Source organism: Artemia franciscana, chromosome 20 (genome assembly GCF_032884065.1).
Source record: "Artemia franciscana chromosome 20, ASM3288406v1, whole genome shotgun sequence".
NCBI lineage: Eukaryota > Metazoa > Arthropoda > Branchiopoda > Anostraca > Artemiidae > Artemia > Artemia franciscana.
The window spans coordinates 835932-858321 of record NC_088882.1 but is presented as its reverse complement, the minus strand read 5'-3'; the positions used below and the strand labels follow the sequence as shown (position 1 = coordinate 858321).

The following is a 22390-nucleotide window of genomic DNA, read 5'->3' as shown; positions in this document are numbered from 1 at the left end:
AAAAAAGAGGTGAGGGAGAGAACAAAAGAGTGAGAGAGAGAGGGGAAGGGGAAAGAGAAAATCAGAAAGAGAAAAAGGGAGAGGAGACAGCAAAAACGAGAGGGAAAGACAGAAAAAATAAATAGATGACTTACGCATTTGTTTGCCCCCAGAAGTACCTAGCATTTGGCTCAAAAGCCCCTCGTTGGACATAGGAAGGCGTTCTGCACGCATTTTCGCTTGAAAATCAAAGGCTGTAGGGTAGGCTCGCATCATCGCAGGGGATGGAGGGGCAAACTAAAGAAAAAAAATTGCATTTAAAATAAGGATTACCTCTCAAGAGAATAATCAAGTTTATTTTAAACTAGATAAATTAAAACAAGTTTATTTTAACAATAAATTAAGATTCATTATTTTATTTTTTAGGTTGATTTTGTGTTTCTATGAAGGTAACTCGCTAATAGTATATGTGAGTAGCGATTGTATATTTATTAGCTTGTGTTTTTTTCGGGGGGGGGGGGATTTTACGTTTTTTATTCTGATGAAGGCGCCTAGTTTTATACAGGCAATTCGTGAGATCGTTTTTCTTATTTTCTCCATACTATCCATAGACCCGTTTTTTTTTAAATTCTGAAAAACTAGTAATTTACTAAAAACACAAAACCGACGCAGTACAACAGTAACGCAGCACATACCTCAGATTTGTGATCTAGAAAATGCCCCATCCGGAGCGGTAAAAGAAGGAAGAAAAATAAAATATTTTTCTTATATTGTATTTAGTTGTTGACCATGATGTTTCCACTTCTTGTACCCTTTTTGTTTCGAGGGTTTTCAAGGGGGTTTCAAAGGTTTTCGACATTATCAAGAGCTTGTTTCCCTCACTTATAAAATGGAAAATAGTTACCATTCAGGAATTATTTTAATTCGAGATTTTTAAATTTCAATTGCCAGTGGCACTGTACTAGGTAACAGCTACGCAGTGGCGGCTCAAACCTTTCTTGCACTGAGAAAAAAAAAACGATTAGCACCCCTCCCCCTGTCTCCCAAAAAGTTTTCAGTCCAAATTTTAACAAAACTTTCATTTATTAACAAATTATTTACAATTTATTAATTATTAATGATTTATTATTCAATTGTTAGTAGTTTATTATTAAAATTAGTTAATAATTATTTAGATTTAATTATTTTAATTAATGCTAGTATTTATTAATTGTTTTTATTTATTAACTGCGCCCTATACATTAATTTAATGAAGAAAAATCAAAAATTCCAAAATGATTATAACCGTTACGTTATTAATTGGAAATTTTGTGCCACAAGAAGTTTCTACGCCCTAGGCAAGTACCCCCTCCCTAAAACCGCCTCTGCAGCTATGACTGCAACCATGATCATTGGGTTTTGAGACACACCAAACTCAACATTCCGCTAGGCTCAGAGAGAGAACAAAAAAAAGCTGGAATAACCACCGATCCACTCATTCGAGCGGTACCTGAAGTCATTTGGTCCATACTTCGTAAATCATTATAATGGTGACTTGGAAAATAATTGCTAATAAACCATATGTGAATAATTTAAATTTGTAGGTGTTTTAAATTGTTTTGACCTCCACTGCTATTTTTGTAATTGACAAGAATATTAAGGCAAAAAAAGTGAATTTGAAATTAGACCAAACAAGGTAGCTATATAAAATACAGACTGTAGAATTGCTAATTCTCAACTATCTGATGAATTACTGTATTTATTCCATAGCCTTTTTACGAGTTTGCTTTGAAATATTTCTATTTTTATATAAATAATTGCTTTTATTAATATCTAAATTGAAGTAGAAGAAATACCATTTCTCATCAAAAAAAAAAAAAAACCTCAAAAGAATTATCTGACTTCTAAATTGATCTTGAAAATACAAGCAAACACTCGATTTGAGACCGTTTGGCGGACTGAACCCAATTCTTTCGTATAGCGCTTTATACGCTGCTTTAACGTGTGATTTTATTGCTTGACATTCCTTTCTGCATAAATGTGTCAAACTCAAGTCCCTGAAACGTTGCTACATTACTTTGGTACCTGGAGTTTTGACGTTAATGGCACATAATTTCTTTGAGCAGTATTTTAGGCGTTACTTCAACCGATAATCTTATTACTTAACGTCTACATATAAATGTTTTAACCTTAAGGTACTACTACGTTGCTACTTTAACTTGCTACGTTTGATTTTTGACGTTAACTGAACCCAATTCTTTCGTATAGCGCTTTATACGCTGCTTTAACGTGTGATTTTATTGCTTGACATTCCTTTCTGCATAAATGTGTCAAACTCAAAACACTGAAACGTTGCTACATTACTTTGGTACCTGGAGTTTTGACGTTAATGACAAATAATTTCTTTGAGCAGTATTTTAGGCGTTACTTCAACCGATAATCTTATTACTTAACGTCTACATATAAATGTTTTAACCTTAAGGTACTACTACGTTGCTACTTTAACTTGCTACGTTTGATTTTTGACGTTAACTGAACCCAATTCTTTCGTATAGCCCTTTATACGCTGTTTTAACGTGTGATTTTACTGCTTGACATTCCTTTCTGCATAAATGTGTCAAACTCAAAACACTGAAAACACAGCAACTCCCCCTCTTAAAAGTTTTGAAACTTGACGGAAATCATTTAACCAGCTTTCCCCAGTATTATGGCCCCAATTTGATTTCTCTGTCTTTGGGGAATAATCGTCTAATTTGTGATTGCGAATACTTGCCTATTGTATCTGCTTGGCTAGATGAAAAGGCTACTTTTTATAACTGACGTGTCATTTGAGTCCACGGAAAGTAAACCGCCTCTGTTCCATAATTTTTGTGGCCTTCCTCCCCTCCCTAATAAAGAAAAATCCTGGATATGACCCTGATCGTGTTCCGTTGCAGTCTTGGATCAATTCTTTACTATAATTTTTCCAACACGGAGGGAATTAAGACAGGACCGTTTCCAGGAGAGTTAATAAATTGGAGCACTTAACTTCTCTGTAAGGACTCTTAAGCGTCTTGAACGGTAATTCTTGTAGAAAGACTGAATTTTTTCGTCTGAGTTTACTCTAAGCCCTTTTTTACGAGTTTGCTGTAAAACACTTATAATTTTGCAACAATAATAAAAAAAAAGAAAAAGAAAATAAGCTTTGTAAATGGCACCTGGGTGGGACTTGGTCGCAGGTTTTGCTGAGGCGGCAGACCCATTAATTGGTGAAGGAGGCCTTCTGACATTGACGGATGGGAGAGGCCAACACGTGGGTCAATTGGAAAATGGCCAGATTTTGAAAAACCTTCATGGCGCTGGTTTAAATATGGAGGAGTAGTTTGGCGAGTCTGTTGGTTAAACAAATCCAAGGAAGCTCCTGATTTGTCTTCTTTGACGACGGGTTTTTCAATCTAAAAAAAAACAACAAAAAAAACACGTTTATAAATAACATGTGACAAATAAAATCAAATATTTTCCCAAAAGTGTAAATAAGGGAGGCGGAGGGGCAATTACTCATTATATTTTTTGCCCCCTCCCTAGGGTTAAAAATATATACTTTTTCTTGATATTTTCTTTGAAAAAAAAATCATTTTTTTCAAGGAGCATCAGTAAGGACAATTTCCCCCTTATGACTTTCTGCCCTCCCTAGGTTTAATCCCTTTGCTTGATATTTTGATTCAAAAAAAAAAAAAAAAAAAAAAAACAAAAAAAACGAAGTGGTGCGGTACTTAAGTAAAAAGTACTTAAGTATTCATTGGCGGAAGATACCGCTTTTAATGTCAGGCCGTGGCTTCTTGAAGATGCTACAAAATGTTTGCTAGGATTTTGCTCTATTTCCTCTAATTGCTTAGAAATCTTAGAAAATGTCTAGCTCTTTTTCACAAGTGTACTCTATGAAGGATATTGCTTTAAGAACAAAACCGGTACTATCATGATCAGAAGACAATAACCTGTAAGATGATTGCAACCATTTCTCGATGTATTTTTCTGTTTTCGAACAGTCCCATAGAATACTTTCAGCTACCTGAAATTTTTACAAGTTTTTTGCCAGAAAGAATCGTTTCAGATCGCCGATAACGCCCCTAGAGACCAGATTGACAAGCTGGTATAATTAACCTGCTATTTTCGCCAATGAATAAGTGCTATTTGAAAGGTTTTTGGCAATCGACGGTCTCTACAGAATTGAGAGACAGAAGGCTACCCTAACTTCAATTTTGAACCTCGATGTTTTCAAGTTCGCTTAATCACGGCCTTAAAGATTTTTCGCTTGTCTGGCGACAACAGACGCATAAAGGCATCGAGTTCGGTTCCATCTGTTCCCCTGATCTAGTAACATAATCTGAGTTTGCTTTTTTTTATTTATTTTTTTTTTACTGGGCTATCTAAATTAGGCTTTTTCATGCACATTCTATTTCAACTTGCCCAAGAAAACGGTGCATGGAAGTTTAGTAATTTTAACACAGGATTGTAGAGGATTTTGAAAGGAACAACTTAACTTTTAAGTTTTTTCCTAATTAATTCAAAAAAGACATTTTCCTGAGTTTATTTTTTTCTATTAAAAGTTGTTACCATCAGTTTTAGGTTAGAAACTCCCAAACTGTTGCATATTTAGTTTCAATAGGCGGGCTTAAATACCGATTTCCAGGTGACACACGGCCAGGGTGAAAGACGAGATAGGCAATTAAAGAAGGACTTGACCTAGTTAGTTCGCAAAAGAGATTTGTGAAAGCCTTTTCAAGACTGTGAAAGCAAAAGGAGGGCGTTGACCCCTTCCCCCAAAATTCTTTTGGCACCCCCTTATCCTGTTTTTTCTTTCTTAACTCTTTTTTTTAGAATAAATTTGCTAATTCGGTCAAGCATTGGCATCTTTGTCAAATTCCCCCCCCCCACCAAGATTTTCCTCAGTGGCGCCCTTGTCACGTTGGGCCTCCTCCAAGATTTTGTTCAAGATCCACCCCTTCAAAGAAACATTTTAAAAGAGAACTTGGCTTGGTTAGGCTGACATCATGAGCTCATGACTTTAAAAAAAATCGCTTTTTTTTGAGTCTTCAAAAAAAAAATCGCTTTTTTGAGTCCTCATAAAAAAAGAAGAAAAAAGAAAAAACAGCCATCAATAGGTTTAATCTCGTTCTCGTTCTAACACATCCCATAGAATTCAAGCCCAGAATAATTACATTAACTGAAATTAATTACAGAAGTAGATACTACTAATATTACTCCCAATTCAATGCGACTTCAAAGCACCTGACGCCAACAATACTGCACCCATGGGTACCACCAGGAGCCGGGCATTGCCCCTGAGGAAAGTCCTCTCAGCCACAATCCCATCTCCTTACCCAAAGGCGGAGCCTGTGAGTAGATATACTGAAAACGATACCAAGATTCAAGCTCGTACACTGGACTCCTTTTTTTAAAGCGGATGAAGGGGATAGAAATAAAAAAAAGAACTGTATTTGATGGTTTGAATAAAGAGTAAATTTAAATAGGAAAAAATCAAAATTTCTGGGGGGGGGGCTCAAGCCCCCTCTGTGTGCGTATGTCCCTAACAAGGGTTCATAAAATATCAAAAATTTATGATAAAAGACGGAAAAACTAAAAATTAATTTATGTAAATAAACTAATAAATAAATCATATAAATAGAATAAATAAACCATAAATAGTATAAATTTAAAAATTAATAAATTAAAAAAATTAAATGAACTTTTTTAGATAATAATTTTTAAAAAATATTCAAAAATGAATAAAGTAAATTAAAAATAAATCCACTAAAATTAAAAAAGTGACAATTGAAGGAAAAAATTTACCTGTGGAAACTGACTAACAGTCCTTCCAGTTAGTTTGCTTGGTGCTTTTTTTGTTGATACCGAAGACACATCAGAAGACGAAATTGGAGACAAAGATTTGTTTAAAGATACGTCCGTGTCTGTCTTGGCTGAAATAGAGTTTATAAATTACGGAATTAATTAATATAAATTCTACTTAATTATGTAGCCTGAATTTCGGAGCCCACCAAATAAAGCATGAGCGTCAGTTAGTCTGCAATTAGCCTTGTTAGAGTCAATACTACAAAAAATAAATGTACTACACATGTCCACTATGTTTGTATACATTGCAGCTGGCATACAGGCAGCTGGTCGTCATATGAAAACTGCACTACTGCAGACGAATATGAGGTAAAGTGTAGACTATCCAATACTTGTAGACTACACAGAGGTATAAAAAAATCCAATATAAAAAAGTAAAACACAGGGGCGCCATCTATTATACTGAACTGTAAGATTCGGTAAATAATTTCTGAGACCACACTGGCTAATCATGATACAACATAAAATCACAAAGAATGGAAAAGACGAGGACAATAAGCACCCAGTCAAAAAGTTGAAAAATTATGCAAGTATTTAGGTCAAGACCGGGTAAGGCTAAAAATATAAAAAAAGAGGATACAGCATTAAACTTTACAGTCCCTACCGGCGGTGCTGATCTCCGTTTCTTGGCACTTCAGCCAGGAAGTGCAATGAGGGGTTGGGGGCCAACCATCCTGTGCTTTCGCACAACCTTCCTGTTTACCTTCCCCAGATTTCTCCAAGTACGCATTTAGAGCTGGGTCGACTCTGGCTTAGCTTACAGAGTCACGCCACTGAACCCCGTCCCAAACTGAACAATTGGGTGCACTGGGATTCGAACCCGCGTCCTCTCAGACAAAGGATCCTGAATCCAGCGCACCAATCCACTCTATATGAATACAAGGATATAAATATAAGGACTAATAAAAAAAAAAAACCGAACCTTAAATCAAAACATAAAACTTAGATATGATCAACCTTTCTCAGTAACGGTGAAAGGGTATCTCAACTTCTTTTTTTTTACGTAAGATTCAGAAATCACGAAAACCCCTAATTCGTTTTACTAATATTTATTCATAATAATTGATTAGCATGAGAACCTTCTGGCCTCTATATCTCCCGATTTCGTGGGATTTTAAGATTTTTTCCATAATTTCCCTTATTTAGTTTCTTTTTGACACTTCTCCAAATTAACCCCCCACCTACCTTCCGAAAAATTCCACACATAAGCCTAGGTACCTCTATAGACCATTCATACTATATATCACTCCCTTAATAGGGTCTGAAGGCGTTCTGAAGACAAAGAAAAAAAAACACCCAAAAAAGAACGTTTTTTTTTGTGTTTGTGTTTTGGCATCAAGAAATTCTTTATACTTTGTTTTGAAGTAAAAGTCATGATAATGGCAATCATAAAAACACTTTAACTGTTTTAAAAACAAATAAATAAAGATGCAAACATTATTTACCAAAATAAAAGAATTATAATCAGCAGCAGAAACAAATACAAAAGAATAAAAAAAAGGGTAATAAATGCGACATTGGAGTTTACAATTCCTAATGGCGGTGCTGATATCCGCTTCATGGCCCTTCAGCTGGGAAGTGCGATGGGAGGGGGGGGGGGTCTGCCATCCTGTGCTTTCGCACAGTCATCGTAATTACCTTCCCCAGATTTTCCCGGGTAGCCATTTAGAGCTGTGTCGACTCTGGTTGAGCTTATAGTCACGCCACTAATCCCAGTTCCAAACGTAACAACCAGCGACACCAGGACTTGAACCCATGTCCTCACAGACAAAGGATTTCAAGCTTAGCATGCTAATCCCTCGGCTAGTACGGGTCAACTAAAAGAACAGCTAACTATCATTTCAATATATTGTTTTTTTTTTATTTATTTCTTTTCTCCTTATTTGTTCTTGAGCCATCCTAGCCAAGTGGTTAGCGCTCAGGACTTGAAACCCTGAGGTTAGAGGGTCGAATACTGTTGTCGCTGGTTATTTGGTTTGAGGCGGGGGTCAACGGTGTGACTCTTTAAGCTCAGCTGGAGTCGACCCAGCTCTAAATGGGTATCTAGAGAAATCTGGAGGGAAGCGTCAGATGATTTGCCCCAGCCACGCATTGCTCTCCCGGCCGAAGGCATCAAACCAGGAGATCGGTACCTGCGCAGGGCACACCATTGGTCAGCATGCGAAAAAGAAGAAATTTTTAAGTTCTTTATTCTTAGAATCTTCAGGTTTATTGACGAACGGCTACGAAGGCTCCAGCTTTGGCTTACCGTCTTTATCGCGGCACCATGACTGAAGCTTACATGGTGTGAAAAGGAAAACATTGCACCCATCGACAATCTAGAGTTAAATACATCAAGTCTACGTGGCTGCATCTTTAACATGGAATATGTTTTCTAGTCTCTCTTTAACATGTTTCCTAGTTTTTGTTTCTATGTTTTCTAGTTTCTCTTTAATATTTTCTCTTTAATATATTTTGTTTAACATGTAATATGTTTTCTTGTTTCTCTTTAACATACTTTCTAGTTTCTATATTTTCTAGTATCCCTTTAACAAACTTTCTAGTTTTTATGTTTTCTACGTTTCCTAGTTTCTCTCTAATGTGTTCTCTAACATGGAATATGTTTTCCAGTTTCTCCTTTCGTATAGAAGCTTAAGAGGCTTGTGCCTGCTTTTCGCATTAAATTATTTATCATTATTATAGTTAATATCCGAGAGGAGTATAAGTATCTTTTTAGCCGAAAATTTCTTTTAGCCTTTTATCCTTTTTCATCAATTGTCGTTCATTACAAAACTTAGGGCATAGACTAGAATACCCAGAGATTCAACATTGGGGTGCTGGTACAAGTACTTCAACTAGTTTATTTTCCTGTAGAAAATTTGAAGTTTTTTGGTAAAGAATGTCTTTTTAAGATAAATTTACCAATTAAACATATTTGAATTTGGATTCACATGCGAGCTAATTGTCTACTACTTTTAACAAATTGGAGGGACATAAAGATTTAAAATAGATAGATGAGAGAGAGAAATAAAAAAAGAGAGAGGAGAGGAGAGAGAAGAGAGAAGAGAGAAGAGAGAGAGAGAGAGAGAAAGAGAGAGAGAGAGAGAGAGAGACTACCTTTATTCGATTCCGCATCCTTATTAGCAGTCATTCTCTTGATGACTGACAGTGGAATATCTGTATAAACCGATTTGGCCTGAGACCCAGGTTGTCTTGGAGTAGATGACGTTGGCATCGATGGTCCTACAAAAAGAAAACTTTAGTTGAAAAACCACAATTAAATAATATAGGCATTTTATTTTATTATAATAAAAATGCCTATATAATATATATAATATTTTTTCCAGAAGCAATATTGTCCTAACAAAAAAGATCAAATGCGTATATAAATCCTGCTTTTGGGGAGCTAGCGAGGGATAGAACATGCCGTCAGGGAGGTAGCCTAGTGTAAAAAAAATTACATTGATAGACCAAAATTTGAAGGGAGATGCTTCATTATGATAATGTAGAGGGATACCACTCCCTTGTGTGCAGAAACGAGCACCGAAGTGCTGGCTGCAAAACTGCAGCGCCTAAGAGCAGTATTATTAAGAGTATTGATGTCACTGGTATCAAGACTTAAATAGTCAAATTTTCAAGGATTTTACCATTCTCTTTTGGGAGCGTCTTTTTGGCCAATCTAGGGAAGGGGAGGACTCCCATTCATTATATACAGGTATGATTCACTGTTGAAGGTACAACTACTGACTTACTGTTTTTTTTTTCAATTGGGGAGAACTGAGGCCCTCAATAACCTTGAGCATAAATCAAATGATCGAGGTCAATTTGAGTTACGTCTTATAAAGCTACAGCACTTGAGCCCCCCAAAAAGCTTTTGAAACTGCAGCCCCTCCCCACCCCCACCCCCGGTAAAAAACTGATAGGTAACAGTGCATTATTCAAGTACTCATTCATCCTATCATTCATTACACAATATATGGTTCAATGAAATCGTATCAAGAAGAAGAAAAAAAGAAAGAAAAAAAAAGAAAAAAAAGAAAGAAAAAAGCCAAAACAAAAACAAACAACAAACCAGCACTAAAGTGTAACTGTAGCTATAAACATACACATAAACATACACAGTACACATAAACATACACATTACATTGAAAAATATAAACAATACATAATAAAAAAAACATTCGTAAACAAAATCCGTAAGCGCTACTATTTTATTGGATTGTGATCTTTGTATTAGAATTTATCGGCAGCTGAAAATTAGGCATTTGATATTGTCTTCATTAATTAATTTTAATAAAGTTTAATTTCAATATACTATTGTGACAACTTTTGATTTTGAAGTTTTTAAACCCAGTTTGTACTTCCATGTTTTTTGGAGCTAAAAAAACGTCAACGTTGTCAACGAGAACATTGACAACGTAAAACGTTGTCAACTAGCCTAATAAAAACAGAAGTGAAAATAATATTGCAAGACATAATTTGATTGATGACTTGGTTTTTGTCAACACTGGCTCTTTTAAAAGCGAGATATTCATCGAAAAAAGTTTGGCTGTGTTTGTCCGAATTTGTATGCTAGGGTATTAAACATACTGGTCTGGTGATCCAGTATACTATTCTCCAACTCTATCCACTTCTATTAGTTCTTGCCACAGTAACACCGCTATTTGCCCCTGTCAAAGTCCTGTCACAGAGGCGTGTCACTATTTTTTGTTCGCCTATTTATTCCCTTTATTCCACCCCATTCCATAATCTTCCCAATCCAATTCCATCAATTCTTTTATATTATTATTAGCTTTTTAGAAATAATATAATCGCATCGAATGTCACTGACGCGCTGAATGCACAATGAGTGGAGAAATACTGAGACACAAAACGTCCCCCCTCATCACCAAAATAGGGTTGTGGCTTCTGGCGCAACGTTGCGATGGGTGCCTCAATTTGAAAGGGGACCATATTGAATTCTAGTATAAGAGTAAGTTTTTCAAATATATGCTTTAATTATTTTCTTAATTTCATTTGGATTGCATCCTTGTGTTCTTTAATGTTTCTTTTGTGTTTCGAAAGTAACTTTCGAAACAGCTATCGTATTTTCGGTGCTCAAATTCCCGTAATTAGGAGCACCCTTTTGAACTTGCAACCTATAACAATATCAATCCACCTCAAACCGACACAGCTACGCAAACTCTTCATCCACTCCGTTGAGTTCAGAGTCTCACTTTTTACCCCTCCGAGTTACTACTTTCTTAAAATCTTTCCTTATGGGAGCTCCCCACCCCACTTGAGGACCCCTGATTTTTTATGGGATCGCCAAAAAGAACAAACTTTGGCAACATCTCATCAAAGATCTGTAATACATGACATATCTTCATGATTATTCGATTTTTCAACAGTAAAAAAACACACTGCCGCCTGGCTATTCCCCGGAATAATGGCTTCTGAAATGGCGGAATAATGACTAAAATAAACTCGGTCAATATACACGGGATTCCAAAACTTACATAAGATAACATAACTTGCATAAGGGATAAGGGAACACACGACTCGATTTATTCTCTTTCGCAAATGTATCCTGTTTTTACCTCACAGTTCCCCATATAGCCCAAAACATCTTAAAACTAATAAAATTAAAGAAAATAATTTTATAATATCCAGGATTTTTTACTAATCAGATTAGCATGTTTCTTCTAATTATTTCAAACTTTTTGAAATTATATAATACTAGCTGTTGGGGTGGCGCCTCGCGCCACCCCAACACCTAGTTGGTGGGGGCACTTCACCCCCCCCCGCGCGTAAGTCGTTACGCGCCATATTAGTTACGCGCCATTGTAGTTGTGTCCCTGTGTCCCACCTGTGAATATAGATAGATATATATATATGTTTTTAACTACGTAAAACTTGCGAATATACAACATTCTTCGATGTCCCATTGTCTGTGCATATAAATAGATTGTCAGGTTTACCGACTCTTGAACATGCAACATAACATTGTCCATGGGAAAAACAATCCGTATTCAGATCTATACCTCATTATTCTAATGATTGCCCTTGAGCTTTGTTGATGATGATTGCTAATCGAACATTCCCTGAGTCCCCGTCGTCATTTATATATCCCCCTGTGCCCCCGGCATCCCCGTTGTAGTTGTGTCCCTGTGTCCCGGTCGTCATTTATATTCCCAGTATCCCGGTCGTCATTTGTGTCCCAGTCTGTAATTTCTCTTTGAGCGTCCCGGTCGTCATTTATATTCCCTGTGTCCTGGTGTCCCGGTCGTCATTTGTGTCCCAGTGTCCCGGTCGTCATTTGTGTCCCGGTCGTCATTTATATCTCCCGGTCGTTATTTGTGTCCCAGTGTCTTTTTCTCCTTTATTTTTCAGTTTTTTTCCTTTTTTATTTTTTTTTCTTTTTCCGTTTTTAGTTTTTTTTTGTAGTTTTTACCTTTTTTTTTAGTTTTTTTTCTTTTTTAGTTTTTTAGCTTCTTTTTAGTTTTTTTTTGTAGTTTTTACCTTTTTTATCTTTTTTTTCTTCTTTTGTATTAATGCTAAAGCCAAGGTTCGAACCTGGAACCTCTCGGACCTAGAACCTGGAACAAAACGCTTTACCAACTCAGCTACTTCGGCTTGAATACATTCGTTTTTGAATTGGTATATGATGAAATAATTCAGACGTCATATGCGGACAGACAGACAGACACAAAAAAAAAAACTTATTTTTATATATATAGATTTTGGTAAATTATGCACCCAACATACACGGAGATAAATTACGAACTGAGAAGGACTGAGCATGATTAATAAAAGTATTTTTTGCAGCCATTGGTAAGGTCCAATCCAATATTAGTAATTTATACCAAACTGTTAAGATCCAAACGCATATGAAACCAAAAAAGTAGGTTGTTTGGCGATTTAACATGGTTTTATAGGAATTAAATAAATAAAACACAGGTTTGAAAGTAAAGAGCAACATTAAATGAACATAAGTTATTCTGTATATTGGATGGGCTACCCCCATTAAAGAAGGAATTTGTAGCGCTAGTCACAGAATGACCAAGACCATTAATCCACTATTTTGTGGGGAAGTTGAAGCCACCAATGATTATCAAATCAATATAATTTAGTGATTATCAGTATGATTAACTTTATAATATACAGTATTTTTACTTATCAGATTACCATGTTTCTTCGGATTATTCAACACTTTTTAAAATCATTTCAAATAATATTCTGGTAAATGATACACTCAATAACACCGAGAGATAAACTGACAAACTGACAAAACAAACAGCTTAAAAAACAGCCCTAAAAAAAAAAAAAAAAAAAAAGTTTAGAAACTTGACGGTATAACTGCAATGATGTAACGAAGGAGCAAATAAATAAAACTATATATGGAAACAGCAGGTGGGAGAAGGAGGATACGTTTGTGAGTGAATAGATTAGTATATTTGGAAATAGCATACAAAAAAGAATTAAGTAATATGTTCACCTTGTCCCTAATTCAGTTTCAAAATCACGTATTTATCTACCATAAGGGAAAACTAAAGATACTTACGAACTGCTGCCTCATTGAGGCCAGGATTGAAGTGTCCCTTGTAGATGGCATATTCTCGGGGTGCCACAACTTTGAGAACTTGATCTGCGGCACTTATTAAACGTCGATCCAGTCGTGGATCGGTGACATGCTTCAACAAATCTTGAACTGTTATGTGACCCAATGAAACAGCTAAAAGACATAATTTACAATTTGATTGCTTCAAAACTCATCCAACCGCCGTCAGAATTTAAAATGTATATGTACATTTAAAACATATAAAATGTTATATGTACATTTTTAAATGTACATATCTTTCTAATATCTTTTTTAATATCTTTTCTAATATCTTATCATATCTTTTCTTATCATATCTATTATCATATTATTATTATCATATATTATTATTACCATATCTTTTCTTATCATATCTTTTTCATATCTTTTCTAATATCTTTCTAATATCTTTTTCTCATATCTTTCTAATATCTCTTTTTCGTTCATGCCATTTTTTCCAACTAAAATCGCGAAAAAATACAGTTTCTATAGCCTGTGGGGAAGGGGGGGGGGAGGCAAAAAAAATCTAGGAAGCAAATGATTTCCTCCCCTCACGAATTGACACCACTGGTAGATTAAATTTTAAATATCTTCTGAACCATCATTTTCATCAGAATATCCTTCCTATTTTTATCATTCACTGGGCCCTATGACTCCCTGGCTACACGGCAATATGTGTTCCCAAACTGAACAATATCTGTTCAGCCAATTAGTAAACGAGCAAGATTTGAATAAGGCTTCGTTCCCATTTTTGCACAGTAAAGGGCGTAATTATATCATGTGGTTTTTAACTTGTTTGCAAGGCCGTATCCAGGGGGCTTAAGGAGCTTGACCCCCCCCCCCCAATGTCTGCCTGACTCGTAAAAAAAACAAAAAAAAACTGAATATAAAAAATTTTGGGTGGGTTTTTGAAGTTTTCTGTACCCCCCCCCCCCAAAAAAAAACAACAACAACTGGATAAGGTCATGTTTGTGTGATTTTAATATTAATATTGCTCTATAGATTCTGGCCTTGTTTGTCTTAGTTTTCTTTATATGTGAAGTTTTGTGAAAAAAAGTGTTGCTAGTTTTTTTCTAATAAAAAGATTTGAATTTATTTGATTATTAACAGTATATTAAACATAAAACTGTGATTGTTTGAGATTAAGCCAACATATTTAAAAAATATCTATAAAATAAAGTCACAAACAAAACACTCATACTGCAAAACTTGAGACAGTCACAGGTCGTTAAATGTCAGTATTTTCAAGATCGCTGGATTTTCTAACTTTTTTTTTCGTTTTCGTATCTCGATTGTTTTCGTATATCGATTTCGTATCATAAACAATTATTTTTGTGGGTTTCGTAAGTGAAAGTTCAGTATGAGAACTCGATGGGGGATTTAATTTTTTCATTAGAAGGATACAAATTAATTAGTAATTGAGAACGTTGCTTTTGAAGTTGAACAATGAAAATTCTCAACTGCCTTGCGAGTATCCAAAGAGTGCAGACCGCCTCCCCCTTCAGTCATCCCTGTTTAAAGGAATTAATTGAGTGGTGTATGGTCAATTAATCGGCTATCAATGGTACTAAACATAAACATTTCCATAATTTTTGTTGATTTTTTTTTTACGAAATATGATAATAATAAATAAATAATTTAATAATGATGAGTTATAATAATAAATACATATAATAATTATATAATATAATAATAAAGTATAATAATAAGTTGTAATAGATCACAATAATAATAAGTTATAATAAATAATATATTTATAGCACTTGAACAATGTATCTTTGTCAGGAGCTTGAATCGGTTCAGAAGCGAGCGGTATCGATCATCTTGGGCCACCGTGATATCCCCTACGAAAAGGCCCTGGAAATGCTAGGACTGCCGCCACTCCAAAACCCATACGAAACTCTGATAATGAGTTTTGGAAATCTCTTGCTTTCTAAACCTCAGCACCGTGACATTCTACCTGATCAACCTCTACCATCAGGAACGAGAAAGCAAGATAAGTTAGCTCCCGTTAAAGCAAGAACAAACCGATATGTTAATTCTTTCGTCCCGGTTTTCGTCGATATGTACAAGAAGAGTTAATGTTTATAGTTTGATTTATATTTACAAGTGTAGTTTGATTTTGAATATGTTGTAAAGAAACGCAAATCAATGATAGCTGCTAAGTTTTTGCTATTAAACCTGCCTACTACTACAACTACTACTACTACTTACCTCTAAGGAGATTATGAGCTTCTGCATTTTGCGATCCTTGATAGAGCGACGTCAACCCGTGGTCGTTAGACATTGGTGGGTATCCTGCCATAAGAGGAGGTGGCTGATTTATCAACGGTGGTCTTCCAGATGATTGTGAGGACTGCATAGTCGACTATAAAAATAACACAATTATAATGCGATTTGAAGCATGCATTCGTGCAAAGAGTGGCTTTTCAAGTCCACCCCTCCCCTCCCCACTTTGTCCCAAATATCATATTTTACCGTTTTCTACAGAATTATATAATATTTTTAAAGTACTGAGGACATCCAAATCAAGTTCAGGTCTATCATACCTAAAAACGGGCATTTAAGATTCCAGTTTTCCTAACTATGAAGTTATTTGCAACACTGCCATATTTTCGTCAGTGTTGTCATGTTGAACTGTTGAAATAAATAAGCAAAACTAATTAGATAAACTTGAAAACAATGTCACAGAATTCCAACATAAGCAATCTCTTGATTTCCAAGGAAAGCTAATAAAAGGAAAGCTAACTTTTGTAAGCTGTTAAGCGGTTTAACTTTTTTTTTGCTGATTTTTACCCAAATTTCTTTTTTCAAATTTAGCGCCAGCTTCTACCAAAAGGTTGTAACTGAATAGAGGTTTTCTTCATTTAAAATTGAATTTCCGATTTTTCTGCCTTTTCAAAATTTGTAAGGTTGTGTAAGTTTCAACATCTCTAATTTAAACAATAAGATTTTATATTCACTGTCTTGGTACTTAAAGGCCTATAACAAACAGTATGGGTAACTTATAAAGTGGAAACTGGCTCTAGTGTCGGCAAAAAAGAACCATCAACGCCATTTGGCGATTGCCGACACCTAATTTTTTCACGCTTTTTACCCTTTTTTATGGCAGAAACTGAGATCAAACACTAATTATTACAGAAATTTTACCAACTACACAAATTAGGTTAATCGTTCTTTTTATTATACTAAAAAGAAAAAATGCCAAGTATAGCCAAATGCTAAATGGCGCTGAGAGTTTAGTCAACATTAGTACCAATTTCCACTCTTGTAAGTAATCTATAATTTCCAGTCTAAAGCATATGTCTTATGATCGTAAAATGAATGCATCGTGGCAACCATTCCAAACAATCTCATTTTCATGCCCAACTAATTGCAACTTAAGTAGAAAAACTAAACACTACTCGGAACTAAAATTATGACTTTTTTCCTAGCCAGCAGCAAATTTCCGAAATCCAAAAGATGCTCTGTTATAATTCTTTGAACCGTGGATACATTTCGAATATTACTTTCTTTGTTCATTTACACAAAACAAAAACATTTAAACGTTTTAATTGACGGGCTCTTGAGAAAAGCAAACTCCTGTTCTGGAGATCCGGAGTTCCGCAAGTTCTTGCACTCCAGAACTTGCTACGAGCTGCTTTTTAAGCTTGTTTGTTTGATAGTCCGTCACCGTCAAGACTTTCGTCACGTGTGGTGTGGTGTTTGATAGCTTGTTTGTTTGATAGTCCGTCACCGTCAAGACTTTCGTCACGTGTGGTGTGGTGTTTGATAGCTTGTTTGTTTGATAGTCCGTCACCGTCAAGACTTTCGTCACGTGTGGTGTGGTGTTTGATAGCTTGTTTGTTTGATAGTCCGTCACCGTCAAGACTTTCGTCACGTGTGGTGTGGTGTTTGATAGCTTGTTTGTTTGATAGTCCGTCACCGTCAAGACTTTTAGGTGTGGTGATTTTCGTCTTGGACGGTGGTGCTCTTCTGCACAATGGTGCAGTAGGCCCTATGGTAGGTAGGATCAAACTGACAAGAGAATCATAAGTCCACTACATACAAGCAAGGTATCCTGGTGTTATCTCGTCGTGTTTGGCTGCAATGGAGGTAATTTATCAATAAAGAACACTACCCATTTGTGACAAGCAAGAACTGTATGTCGCCAGGTTTTGTTTAGGGAAGAAATAACTAACTACATGAAAAAAAGAACTTCTTTTATAGACAGATAGATAGATACACGTTTATTTAAAACAAGAATTAAACCATTTAAACAAACAGCGCAAATGCCTAATGGCATATTTAAGCGCGTGGTATATCACAAAGAAAAAAAAAACACAAACAAAAGAAATAACTGTCATTACTTCAGCTTAAACTAATTTGCACTTCTTACGGAAATCAAACTTCAACACTCACAACGGAATATATTATGGGAGACTAGCAACATGATTTCTTAATAACTTCAGAAATTTATTTCTATCATTACAATTTCTCACAGCTATTGGGATTAAATTCCAAACTTTTGGACAAAACTAAATGCCGCTCGCACCGTTGGCCTAGTTTCAAAAGAGAAATCAGAACAATGAGAGTATGTTATGCAAGCAAAACACTATTTTTTAAAGCTACCCGGTAGCTGTTTGGAAGCTAATGGTTTCTCTGTTTCCTATTCAGGAGGAGGCACATATTTTCATATTGCATAAAAGGCCACAAAAGCTGCCTCTGTGATAAAGCCTGTTTGCCGATGACATTTGCATTCAGATTCGTTAATAGTGCCGAAACATACTCTAAGCGTCTATACTTTTCACCTGAAGCTAAATTTAGTGACGAAAGTTCGGCATAGGATATTAGCGAGATGAAGGAATCCCATGGAGGGAATATTTATCGGTTGATACAATTTCATCATGCCGTTCCAGGGGAAGGGGGATACATCTACTCATTTGTACGGCACAGGAAAGGGCAAAGCACTTCAAATGCTGCTTTATGACAAGGGTTTTAGAGATGGCGCTGCAGTACTGCTTGATAGCTTTGCGTCTCAAGATGCCATAGTCGGAGCAGGAGAGCAGGCTTTGTTGGAGCCCTACCGATGCTTTGATACTCCAAACCCTGGTCCCGCCCAAATTCAAATCTTTCCCAAGAAAATAAACACTGCCGTCTTAGCCTACTCAAGTCCTCTTAGCCTACTCAACTCAGCTTATGATCAGCACAGTTAGGTAATTAAATTGATATGTGCTATAGATGCAGCCACGTTTTTATTCAAATTGCGCGAGAATTCACCAAAATTATCCATAAATTTGAGTAGGCTAAAAGAACTTGACGGGCTTTGGTACAAGAGCTTGGTCAGTTCTTGTACCAAGGTAACTCAAGTTCTACTCAAGTTCAAGAACTTGGTAGGCTTTGAGTAGATCTAAAAGAACTGTAATAGAATCAGGCAGCCACAAAGCACTACTCGCTACAGGTCTGCTGTCAGATTAAGATCTGCCAATGAAACTCGGTCGACCCAGCAAACTGGAGATTGAAACTACAAGACAACGAGGTTTTGGTACCGATTAGTAAAAACCTCCCAAAAACCACCCTAGATTCTTATGATATCAAGTGTTTATGCCGAATGGAATATCGTGATAGTGAAAGGCGCACCTCTGCGAGAAATGGACTGGAGTGCACCACTGCTTGTCGTAATTGTAAGAAAGCTTCGTCCAAAAAGTCAAAGGTTCATTCAGAATTTAGCAAAGACGAGTGATAGTTCCCAGGCATAGCCTATTGTAGATCCTACCATTAACTCATGTGCTGTTTTTGCATTTTCGAATTATAAAATTTATCCTTCGATAAACTAAACAAAAACAAAATGACAAGGAATTACTTCATTACCTGCAGTTAGGCAGACAAATACTGACTCAAGTGCTATTTCTTCTATAAAGTGCTAACTCAATACGATTTTTATACATATTACGGGTCTAGAGTAAACGGATATTTTGGCTATTTATAACTAAATACTTGATTTTCTGATTTTTTTTTCTTTTTTGAACATTTTTTCTCGTTACGATAGTAAAACAAGCTTCAGAAACGACTTCAGAGCAAAAAAAAATGACACAGGAAGAGTTATCAATCTATGACTTAAAAGCCTTACAAATACATGTGACAAAACTACAAACAAGTCAATGAGCTAAGAAAAGAGTTAGAAAAACCCAAAAGCTTATGGTCTTGTGTACTATGTGCCATCCGGGGCGTATGCAAGAGGGGGAGGGTAAGGGGTTTAGGCCCCTCCCACAATTTATTTTTGTCCGACTCGTGAATACGAGTTTATTTGCCGAGAGATAAGTATACATATAGATAAATACGGAATTGAATAACACTTTGCTGAGATAAGACACAAAAATACTACATGTGAAAAACGGAATAGTGATATCAGCGAGCGGGTCTCTCTTAGGAACGGAATCAGGGTTCCTTCCATCCGGCGAAAAAGAAATCACTAGATTTTAGTGATTTTCTTTAATAATCTAGTGATTTATGTGCTCACTTAGTAATTTTTCTTTTTGGGCACTACAAAAAAATCACTAGAAACTACGGGTGGCAACCCTGACAGGAACATACTAGCCCTTAAAATGTTCATAAACAAAAACTGTTTGCTTACGGTTAGTTTAACAAATGCATCATTGGGCACTCCTGATTGGTTGGTTGCTTGTAAAGAATGCACATGAGTTTTTTTCGGTCCACCAATCACTGATGAGAGAAACTCTTCTTCGGTTATTGCTGTTTTTGGCAGTGCTTTAGCTGGCTGATTTGGCTAAAAAGAATCCAAAAATGAAAGGATTTTCAAATAGGATAATAAAAACTTTTTTTTGGGGGGGGGACTCTCTCTCATCAAATTTTGTCCGACTCACAAAAATGAATATGAACCATTTTTTTGATGTATTTTCAAAAAAAAAAAAATGTGGACCCCCCCAAAAATGCCTGGATATGACCTTGAGGACAATAAGAACTACACCTTTTTTCCTTAAAGCAGCGTCGAACGTTTAAACATCTGGTTTGCCGAAAATCCCCATATTAAGTTTAACAAAATTTATCTAATTACGTCAACAATTGACCACCTATTAATATTTGGATAGGTGTATACAAATCCTAGCCTTAAGAGCAAGGGTGATGAATAAAATACCAGATTTTCCCAGAGCCAAAAGGGGACTAAAATCTCACCAAAAGCGATTTTTTAGCTATTTTTTTTCCCAGGATTTTACAGTAAAAAGTTCTAAACCTCCCCCTTTCCAAGCTTCTTCTCCAGATATTTATTTGGAGTAAATAAAAAAAAAATTGTAAGAGTTATAATTGGAGGTTTATCGTATTTTCAAAAGTCAAAATTGGCTCACCAGCTATGTTTGCTTTAAATTAAGAACTTAAAATTTAAGAAATTTGCCTCAAAAGGTATGTATCACAGATGTCGAAATATATGCATCTCAGATGTATGTATCCACAATTATGATATTTGATCAAAGAGTAATTTTTGTAAAAATTACAAGAAAGTAAATAACTTCAAAGACCACACTGCCTTTCCATGACGAAAATATAACAGTTCAAAATAGCTATGAAACCTTTTAATCGACAGTGAAACCAATACAAAATTTTTAACTGAATATTTTGGACACATATACAGTGTCCATCATCAGCGAATAAAAAATTTCATCCCTATTTTGAACTGTTATATTTTAGAAAAAGTAAAGAAATATTTTTGTAGAACGAAAAGAATTGGCCGAAAATCTAAACTAAGAGAAAACAACCAGCACATTCAAATCAAGACATTAAAAATCCAAAAGAAAAAAGAATCAATAGAACATCAAGAAAAACAATAAAGAATAAGGCAGCTAAAAACTATATCCATATTGTTACAAGTCTTATTTAGATTGAAAAAAAAAACATCAAAATAAAATTTCATCAAGGAAAAAACTTTAAAAATGTCTTATTGCATTATTAATGCACCTTCCCAAACTAAGTGAGCAGATGGAAAGCGTTTTTCTAATTGTTTTCAATAATAATTCAAAATTACCCCCTACCCCCGCCAAGAAAGACCTTAAATAACAATAGGATTTAGGACAACCAGAGGATTTTCCCATAGCAGCTGGGTGGATCCAGGTATCACTAGACCTTATGTCTTATATACTTATGTCTTAGGACTACTAGACCTTATGGACTAACAACACCTAACTAGACAAAGGAGAGTACGAACATCTTTCCAAATGTGTTGGTTTGTATGTGTGACGGTTATTTTCGGAATTTTGCGAGGAAAAGTTCTAAAGCTTTTTCACCATGCATATACTTTAGATTAAATACAAACGAATTTTTTCGTAATAATTATAAATTTCAGAATATTGTGTTACAAGAAGCCAATATTACTACACTAGCCACTTTTATTTTAAATTCAAACTTAAGAAGTTTAAGAAATGTGCCTCGGCATACACAAATCTTCTTACATGCAAGAACAGTTATGATGTCTAATAAAAAAGCGATCAAACATTTGATTTTCGTAATTATCAAATGATTCGAAAAGAATAAATAGATATTGAAGTAAAACAAAAAGTTTTTTTTCCCAAAATCTACCATCTTCCACATTGTCAAATTTTAAACTCTCCAGTTTAGTATTCAGCTGTTCCTGGAAGGTTTCCCTCAGATTCTCCTCCTTGAGTCGAGCGACGTCATAAATTCCCGGAGGTAGTTGCCATCCCGAAATTTCAGCTTTAGATTAACCATAGACACTATTAGATGGTGATCTTTACTTTTAACATCAATAACACCATTCCTATATACCCTAGTATTTTGTATTAATCCTGTCAGTCTTCAGTTTACAATAACATAATCAGCAAGGCTTGCTCTCTTGGCATTACGTCAATATCAAGTTAACAAAGACCAACAAGTCCAAAAACAAAGACCAACAGAGGATAAAGTACAAAAAAAAACGACGAACAAATAAGATTTCTTCAGGATTTAAGCCATCTGTCTTTTTGAGGTATCTTGCAA

General features: G+C 35.5%; 1 protein-coding gene across 3 annotated transcripts in view; it reads right to left on the bottom strand.

The window, feature by feature from the left end:
• The window catches only part of LOC136040247 (eukaryotic translation initiation factor 4E transporter-like), a 102490-nt gene that overhangs the window by 12084 nt on the left and 68016 nt on the right, over positions 1-22390 (bottom strand). For all 3 annotated transcript variants that reach the window (XR_010620651.1, XM_065724459.1, XM_065724458.1), the window contains exons 12-18: positions 20019-20171; positions 15620-15773; positions 13370-13540; positions 8944-9069; positions 5788-5915; positions 3156-3392; positions 135-276 (exon numbers count right to left, since the gene is read on the bottom strand). Coding sequence is in view for 2 of the 3 variants with exons in the window: in XM_065724459.1 (XP_065580531.1) it covers positions 135-276; positions 3156-3392; positions 5788-5915; positions 8944-9069; positions 13370-13540; positions 15620-15773; positions 20019-20171 (1111 nt within the window). In the remaining variant the exon portion in view is untranslated. The remainder of the gene's footprint in view (positions 1-134; positions 277-3155; positions 3393-5787; positions 5916-8943; positions 9070-13369; positions 13541-15619; positions 15774-20018; positions 20172-22390) is intronic.